General features: G+C 41.8%; 1 protein-coding gene across 2 annotated transcripts in view; it reads right to left on the reverse strand.

Moving 5' to 3' along the window:
- The window catches only part of rxraa (retinoid X receptor, alpha a), an 87,370-nt gene extending 77,849 nt beyond the window's left edge, over nt 1-9,521 (reverse strand). Inside the window, exons 1-2 of one of the 2 annotated variants that reach the window (XM_019893884.1) lie at nt 9,237-9,521; nt 8,998-9,153 (exon numbers count right to left, since the gene is read on the reverse strand). In XM_019893884.1, the coding sequence (XP_019749443.1) occupies nt 8,998-9,025 (28 nt within the window). In that variant the 5' untranslated portion in view covers nt 9,026-9,153; nt 9,237-9,521. Of the gene's footprint in view, nt 1-8,997 lie in introns of both variants that reach the window. The other variant, XM_019893892.1, reaches the window with a different exon arrangement.
- Between the last annotated feature and the right edge of the window lie 236 nt (nt 9,522-9,757).

Here is a 9,757-nt window from a genome sequence, read left to right on the forward strand (position 1 = left end):
AGAGAGAGAGAGAGAGAGAGAGAGAGAGAGAGATGTATCGATATGTCTATCTAGCTATCTAGCTATCTATATTTCATTCATTCTTGTTTTGTTGATCCACTGAAACGTGTTTGGTAATTTATTGTTCAGATGTGATAGACGAGAGAGAGAGAGAGAGAGAGAGAGAGAGAGAGAGAGAGAGAGAGAGAGAGAGATCTATCAATGTCTATGTAGCAATCTAGCTAGCTATATTACATTCATTCTTGTTTCGTTGATCCACCGAGACGTGTTCGGTAATTTATTGTTCAGATGTGACTAAATGACAGAGACAGAGAGAGAGAGAGAGAGAGAGAGAGAGAGAGAGAGAGAGAGAGAGAGAGAGAGAGAGAGTTCTAGCTAGTTATCTAGCTAGCTATCTAGCTAGCTATATTTCATTCATTCTTGTTGATTGATCCACTTAGACGTGTTTGGTAATTTATTGGTCAGATGTGAGAAATAGTCTTGTTACCATTTTGCACTAAAACAGAGAGTAAGGGTGCTACACATTTGTATCAGCGACACTTGAACTTGTCTGAGCCGTTTGAGCAGGTGACAGTCAACACTTAGGTATGCAACTCACAATGACAAAAGACAACTGCAAGCGTCGGGTCGCTGCTGGTGTGGTGGTACACTGGCCTGCCTTGTGTGCGTCATGCGATCGGTTCCCACTCAATGACGGTGTGGATGTGGGTGTGAATGTGGGTGTTAATGGTTGTTCATCTCTAACAGGCGACCAGTTCAGGAGGTAGTCCGCCTTTTGCCCAAAGTCCCCTGGAATAGGTTTCAGCACCCACCGAGACCCTGTTCAGGATAAGTGGTATTGAAAATGGATAGTTGGAACTGCTGGCGTTTGGGTGCCGGCCCGTCTCTGTATTATATGTGGTTGCTCGGTTTTTTGGGGAATAACGCAAACATCAACAAAACTTTTCAAATATTGTTATTCACAGTTAACTAATCAATTACACAGTTAAGTGCAGTCCTCTGCCAAACAATCCTAATCACCACGCATTGTACACTTCTTGAGGCTAATTTTTGTCACCACATTTTTGGAAAATACATATATCCGGCATGTATTTGATTTGCAACACCATTTGGGACAGCAACAGTTAATTCCTTAATGAATGCATTTTTAATTAAAATGTATTATTTTTGTTTATATTATTATTATTGTTCTATCAAAATCCCATTGCTTCATGGATCGAGCATATGATTTCAGTACAGAATTAGATTACATGTTAATAAAAGGCTCCACTTGTGGGTTTGATGCATTTAGAAGGTATTTTAATAAGGTTATGATATATCTATTTTTTGCCATCCAATGAAAACCTTGTGTCTTTCAATCACTTTTTTTTTTTTTTTTACAGAAAAAACATTTCTTGTTGTGGAAAAGAAAAACAAAAAACTAATAATCCAATCAATTCTCTTCCAAAGAGCACATTTCACTTTACAAAAAAAAAGGGCCTCAAGGTGGAAAGAAAGCTTTGTAGTCGATGGATCTCGCAAAACCAAGTTGCAATGCTCGCAGTGTTTTTCTTGCCCCTCCCCTTCCAGTCTTAGGACCCTTCCACCATCCTGCTGAGAACATTCCTAAAAGCAGACACCCTTGGCAAGGTGTCGAACTACAAGCGACAAAGCCCTCCAAACCGCTGCTCCGACTGTGTGTCTCAGTATGTGCGTGTACATGTACAGGTGTGTGTTGTGTCTGAAGGGCAGCACTCTGGGTATGAACATGTTCAACCTGCAGGCGTCAACAATTCGTCAGTCTTTGCCTTCTCAACAATTCGTCAGTCTTTGCCTTCTCGGAAGCCTTGGAACAGACTACATAGGGAACCTTGTTATTTCACAAAATGTACTTTTTTGTGGGGGTGGGGGGTGGGGGGGGGGCTGGTAATTTGTGAAATAAACACTTGAAGCAAATACATTTTGTTTCAGCGATAACCAGCATGTCAATAGTAACAGTCTAGCTACCCCGTCTAATGGATCTGCTGTTTATCATAACTGCAGTCATAACCTATAATCCCAAAGACTTGGGTCTTGTCCCAACTTGGTATTGTGAGAAATTGAAGAAGACTTTGCAAAGAAGTCCTCAAAGCTTTGCCGTAATAGGACATGGTAAAAATACCATGAGAGATATCATTGAAATAACTTCAACTTTCATCACTTGCCATGGGGCAGCCTCAGGGGGGGGGGGGCTACCCCCCCAAAAAAAACAAAAAAAAAAACAGAATGACCGTGAATTCCAACAAAGACTTCGCAGAAAACAGCAGGCGACAACACTCAGAACCAGCTCACATTCGGCACATACGCTCAGGATCTTGCTGAAACGAGATACTCGGCGATCCGAACAACAGAAAAGGCACCGATGCAGAAATGTGATCTCTGTGGCGAAAGACGGCTTGAAACATTTTTGCCGAACACAACAGTGAATACCACACAAGAAACAAAAACCCAGGTGATCTACGCCTAAAACATACAAATGCAATGTGATCCTTTTCAGCTGTTGTGTTTACTCTAATTGTTGGAAATTGATTATTTAAAAAGCTGGTGTGAGCTGAGGTTGAGGAGGAACATTATTATTATGGAAAATGTGTCAAGATGAAGTCACCCGACAGCTACTGATTTTATGGTTTCTTGGCAGCATTTAAATGTCACAACACAGCACTCCCATGGTGTGCATTTCCACTTCTTTCTCGCGTATATTGTTTATGACTCGTGTCAGTTTTGTTCATCTTTCCGGGTCTCGCTCTTAGTACAAGCGCAACAAGAGAGGAGAGCAAGAGCACCGGCTCAAGAGGAGGGCAAGACGACCTTCCTCTCAATGCGAATTATGGGTGTGATCTGGTCAAATTCCCACAGAGACTACGCTTGTACTTCAAAAGAGTGGCTGTACGCACCCTGAATACTGACGGTGCAAAGAAGAGCCATTCAGACACTTAAGAGAACCAGAAATAAACCCTTAAAGTCATCGTGCTCAGGTGACTGGTGAAAGTGAAGCATCAACACAACACAATGCGCAGAATTGTTGGGATCCTTTCGTTACACAAAGAAAAAATTATCACCGCGGACACTGAAATTCAACAATTCATGAGTGTTGCCTAATGGAAAGCTGGCATGGCTTTTGAATTGTGATATAACATTATTACTATTATTATTTTTAAAGTACCATGAAATTGCTCTGGATACAAATGGTGGAATTGCCATCGAATGACTTTCGTAAGTCTCAATAAAACGTCTTCACCTCTCGACAAGTAATTTCTTGAGCAATCCACTAAAGCCGTCTAAAAGGTTGGAAGACGGCATGTTTGAGCTGTTTCCGCAGATTTTCAGTGTTGTTGTTTTTTTTTTTTGTTTTTTTTTTCATCAGGGCGCATCGAAGTCCACTTGATAATTGAGAAATGCTCTGTTCCTTTCCATTCTTGGATGTTTTTAGCTGTGTCGTTTACTGTATCACGATGCAGATGTCAATGATTCTGATGAATATATTTTGTGTTTTACTCTGGTGGCTTCTGATGCCAGCACAGTGGTTCCTACTCATATATTTTATTTAATAGTCGGTACAAATTGTCAATTACTAAAATACTAACGGAGAGAAACCTGAGTAAGTTGTCATATTTGAGAAGGCTTTCACATCTGGCCTTATACTATATTTATTGCGACGAGTTCAAATGCTAGCATGCTAATCGTTTTTATCCGAACATAGGAAGACGCCAACTTGCTCAATGCTAATTGAAATAAATTTTGCATCGTATCCCTTTTGTCGAATACGCTTGCTGATGAGTAATGATACACTGCTAACAAACAACATGTTGGAAGGCCTACTTTTAACAAGCTAGCAACCAGCGAATAAAGGTACATCCGTCGGCTGCTGCCCTTCCTCTAGCACTGCATTTCCTTTTTTTCCATTTTCGCTTTTATTCGCCCAGCATTACTGGACATTATTAAATATAGTCAAACCTCGGTTTTCGAACGTCTCTGTTCTCGACCAAATCGGTTTTCGACCAAAAATTTCGAGTTTTTTATGCCTCGGATGACAACCGAATTTCGGTTCTCGAATAAACTGAGCGCACTTGAATGCGTCATTTGACTCCTCTCGCCTTCCTTACATGAGGAAGTGACATTTCCTCGGGTAGACGAGGAAGTGACGCTTCCTCGTTTAGCGTTCTATGGTGAACAGACGTGTTCAATAAAGATTTTTTTTTTAAAGCGTGGTTTCGGTTTTCGAACAAATCGGTTGTCAAACAGCCTTCTGGAACGGATTATAGTTGAAAACCGAGGTATGACTGTAAATGATTATTGAAATGTATTTCTTGTTTCAGAATTGTTTACATATTTTTATTTATTTATTTCTTCCATGCTGTTTTCATGGGTTGACACAAATACTCTTTAGCAAACACACACAAAAAAAAAGATTCAAGATGTATTGATAATTGTGAATGAAAAAGTAGCAATATGAAGCATAAGTGAATTGATTTGTGAGGTGGTGAGAAAGCCCGACTCCTAGTTCATACAAAGTTCTTTTCTTTGTGTGCTTCATTTTTATGTCTATACACAGAGCTAATGTGACTTGCCCGAAAGCTCGAGTTTTGTCACATCTGGACATTCTCCCAGAAGCGTTGTGGCTTGTCTATACAGTATATGTGTTTGGGGAAATTCCAGTCTTGTCAGACTCATGCTATTGCAGAGACCACTGTGGGTTTGTTTTTTTTCTTTAATGGAAGAGTGTCAACAATTTGTGAATAAACTGTGAAGTGTTGTTGGATTTTAAAAAAAAAAACAACAGCAAAAAACAGCAGCATTAATTTAGTTATCCTTTCCTGAATTCCCCAAATCACAACAAATATATAATTAATGACTGAAATTGTTGATTGCTGCAACACCCGAGACAGCATGGCGTGTTTACCCTGAAAAGGCAACACATGCAATGCTGGCTGATGACAAATGAAAGCAAAGTGAAGCAAATATAAATAAAGAGAAAGACAAAGCAAAAATCTGGAAGTTACTGTCTTTAAACACTTTTAACAACAGGTCGAACGCCAAAGGCAAATTCCTGGAATGATAGAACAGCTGGGGAGCAAAGGTTAAGGTTTGAGGTGCAAATTTCATTGCAAGCATGATCAATAAAGACCTCCTGTGAGCGCCTCACTTTTTGCACAAATAATGAATGAGCCTTTGAGTCATCCTGTGATTTTCTGTATCAGGGGTATGGACGGCGGTTTGTGATTGCGAGCAAAGCACAAGCCACAAAATAATAAATTATGTTCTCTCCTCAAGCTGAGGCGTTATGATATCTAATTCTACCCAATGCTTTATACTGGTCAACTATCTTAGCAACCACAAACACAACATATTTACTCAGCTTTTTTGTTTCTTTGTTAGTTTTGTTTTGTAATTATAAAGCAACCATAGCTGTGATTGTAAATGACTCATTTTCTCAACAATTTCTCTGCTGTATTTCATTTGGATGTTGAGTGAATTGAAGAATGGGCAATTGAAGTGGGTACATTCTCTCTTTTTTTTTTTTTTTTTTGCAGGGAATTGAAGACCTCATGGGTGAAATTCAGACGGAGGGGTTCGAGAAAGAGCTGTCACTTTAAGCCATTAAGTCTTGCCATAAAACTACCCCCCCAATAAAAATGACAGCTGCAGCCCTGTTCTCTCAAAAGGGGGGCGGGGGCGGGGGGGCAAAGGCATCACATCAGGAACACAAAACTGGATGGCAATAAAAGACAAACTTGGCCAAATGCTTTTGGCGCTGTAATTTCATGAGCCCTCTTCCAGCACCACACATGTACGCGCACACACAAGCCTGCACACACCCCCTTCACGGAAGACAGACACCCTCTCTCAGTATTACCTTTGTTCCTGAGTTACAACCAGAAAAGGAATGTGGCTCTCTGTCTCGCACGCACACAAATCCCACTTTCTCATCAAAGACTATGAACTTCATTGGGTTTGGGAGGGGCGGGGGGGAGAAAGTAGGGGGGTCATGCGTGTCTGAGTACGTGTTTTGTGTACGCGGGTGAATATTCTACCGTACCTCATATTGCCCCCAAATAAAAAGTATCACATAACTAATCCTGTTGTGGGACATTTGATTTGAGACTAAAGCCCTCATTAGCAGGTGATAAAAGAAGTTTACGGCGAAGCAAGGACAGGCCAAAGCTACCGATTCACTGCCATTTAGCAAGAAAGTGTTTTGCTTCGCACTCGCAGACGACAAGGCTGCTCGAAGCAGGTATTGTGACAGTGGAGGTGACCTTGAGCCTTTTGGAATCATTTCAATCCGTGTTTCATGTGCTCCGTCGGCCAGCAACTCAGAGCAATTCGCCAGAATGTCGGTAAAGTATCACAAATGCAAAGCTAATATGAAAGAGTCTTCCGCTGTTTTTGTGAGAGCGGTTTTAAAGTGTCCTGACAAAAAAAAAAAAAAAAAACTTGAGTTCTACTTTCTGTCTCTTTTTAAATATATTTAAATAAAATGCACAGGAAGTTGTGTGCAATATCAGAGAAATAAATGAAACACAATGCCAATTGAAACAAGAAATAACCTGAGGATGTGTACACCGCAGAGTAATCAAGCAGCATTTCTTCAGTTCCATTGATGATTCTTAAACAGCCTTTCACGAGAGCCTCGTATCACTCACACAAAACGACTCTCCAATCGGTCATTCATTACAACTTTAGAGCTTAATGTCAAATTTGTGAAGCGCTTGGAGGAGTTGATAACAGGATCCGGCGGACATTCGGCATACACATCCATCCATTCATCCATTTTCAACACAGCTTATCCTGAACAGCGTCGCAGGGAGTTGCTGGAGCCTATCCCAGGCTGACTTCGGGCGGAAGGCAGACTACACCCCGAACTGGTCGGCAGTCAGTCGCAGTGCACATTTAGAAACTAACAACCATTCACACCCACATGCACACCGTCGCTGAGTGCGAACCGATTCCCACGCTGCCAGCACACGATTCAGGCGAGTGTACAACTGCACCATCAGCGATTCAATTCGGCATAAGCACGCAATAGCATAAATAGCTCCGGCTTGATGGTGCTATCACACTAACAACTGATCTATATTTGTAAACCTGCATTTCCAACAGCCGCGTGTCAAAATCCCTAATGCTGCGTGACAGATAATAACACTGAATGAGTGGCTAATCAATACTCCCAAGGACTTAGAAGATAACAGCGTCCTTGAAGTGGCCAATTAACAAATCGGACCCACCAAGTCCACTTTTGATGGACCGAGTTGAAATAGAAATAGTGATATTAGGACAGGCAGATTAGCACCGGGAAGCTGCTGATACAGCATGTGATGTATCTTGAGGGAAAATATGAGAACCATCACTTGAATAATTGCACTCCACATTGAGCTTTACATCAACCACAGCTTGCTTTTATGCTGTACTTATATAGGCTTACAGGCATACAGATGGACTACTTTGATAAATTGGAAGTCCTCTCCCGTTCAGTGTGGACACACAATACAGCACATCGACAATAAAGCACACGAGAGGTGCATACAGTTTAACGGGCGGGGGGTGTGGGGGGGAGCTGTTTCTGCAAACTGTAACCGAAGAAGGCTGCCCCGAGTCCCACAAGTCCCGTGAATGTTCGCGATGCGTACAGGCGGCTGATGATACGTGTCGAGATGTAACATGATGCACTCATGAAAGAGCAGCAGACAAAATGACAGGGCTGGCCTGCTCCAGCATTATGCTGCATCATCTCTACAGGGGACAAGGGTCACTTTGACAAGCATACAGTAGCACACGGCTTTAATGATTTACAGTGCAATGTATGCAAGTGTGACAAGGAATCCTTAAAACACACTGAAGCAATACTTTATGTAACCAGAAGTTCAGAAGAGGAGTTGTTTTTTTTTTTCTGAAAGTTCAAACCTGCCCTTTGCGGCTAGCAGTTAGAGTAGAAATCATTAGAAAGGAAGCCTTGTCTGCAATTTTAAAATGAACTAGTTTATTCATAATTTCGCTGCTGGGATTTTATAGAATTAAACTTTGCATTATCGAAGCCAGATTCTTTAAAATAGTTGAATGAAAACAAGCTGATATTTGACAATGTTTACTTTATTTTGCTGCTGTATTTGACAGTGACAATGCGGTCAAACAGTTCCATTCTTAAAGTGGATGTGATGCATATCGAGTTTATAGCTAGTGCTGATTCTCAACCCAGGTCCCAGTTTTCCACAACATCGCAGTCCAATATCAAATGTTCAATATACATCAATTAAAAAGGCTACAACACACAATTCGATAATCAATAAATCCACCATAAATCTCTGCCCCCAAGAGTGAAGCAACTTGGAGTCGCACTAGAAATAAAGCTAGTTTATGTAGTTCTACCCTATGACGCGTAAAACGATTTCACACCTTTAAAAATGCACTCCATTATGAGATTATTTTTAAAGAAAATCACTCAAGCGCCGCAACGAACGAAGCTTGGTGTTACGTAACACAGAACTCAAATTAAAAGTGTACTCCGCCTCCACTGTGCTCCACTGCTTACATTTTTGTGTTCAAATAATAAGTAAATGAAAAGCTTTGACTTAAATCGTAATTCCTGCCATAATCATTAACAGGTGAAGATATGAAAATGTTTTTGGGGGTAAACTTCAGGCAAGAAGCGCACGCGAGGAGCGCGCACATCTTTATCCCGTGCGACTCTGTCAGTCAACGCGGAATGTCGTCAGCTCCGAGAGCGACTCCATGTGTCTTTTTAAGCCCCGCGCCAGTTACATTTCACGATTCCAAAACGGGGGAGAAAAAAAAAAAGACACCGGTCACGCTCTAGTTCAAGGCGTGTGGACGCGGTGGGCAACTCGCTGTCAAAAACTGATAGAGAGAAGAAAAAAAAGCGAGGCAAGGAAAGACGACATGAGGACAACAGTGAATGCAGACGTCGCGCCACTGCAGAATTAAAAAAAAAAAAAAACTGTAACGTGGAATGAACAAACTCACCCAATGACAAGAACGGTTTGGTTTCCATCTCTGACTGGTAGGGGTTATGTTAGCTCATGCCAGCTGAGATGATCGCGTTCGGGAGTTTTTTCACTGGTGGTTCGAGGACACCAGACCAGGTGTTGTTGCTGCTCTCTGTGGTCCTCTTCGAGTAGCCTTTGGAGCGGGTTTAAAAGTGACAAGTCGATGTCTAGTAGTCTCGTAAGAGCGAGCATGCGATTCTACCTCTACTCGCTCACTCAGCTGCTGTACTCCTCTCGTCTCGGCTCGCGTGCTCTCGACACAAGTCCAACTACTGGATCTGCACTGCAAAGGGACCCACGCAGGGGGTACTCCTACAGACCCGCATCACGCTGCAGCGACGCCACACATCCAAACCTTTGCATGAACCCTTTAACGAGCAACGAAGACAGAGCGTCACTGTTTTTAGGCGGAAAAATGCATTTTAACTGTTGATATTAAGCGAATTGCACGGCAGTTTACAATTCCGCAAACAATAGCAGAGCCCCTTCCAGCACCCCAGCTGCTACTTGTTCTTCTCACTGCCTATCTGCTGTTATTTTAACCTGGTCACATCTGTTGAATGAAAAAGTTGTGGGCTCACTGCATAGAAGTTGAGATGTTTCAACGTGCTCACCGCCGAAGCAATTCGCCGATCTCTGTGGAGAAGCTACCGGCATGTTAAATAAATGAACAAACGTGACATCCAGGTTAGGATTTCCTGGAATTAAATTTGAGAATTTTCTGGTATTATTTTTGT

Source organism: Hippocampus comes, unplaced genomic scaffold, assembly GCF_001891065.2.
Source record: "Hippocampus comes isolate QL1 unplaced genomic scaffold, H_comes_QL1_v1.1 scaffold123, whole genome shotgun sequence".
Classification (NCBI taxonomy): Eukaryota; Metazoa; Chordata; class Actinopteri; order Syngnathiformes; family Syngnathidae; genus Hippocampus; species Hippocampus comes.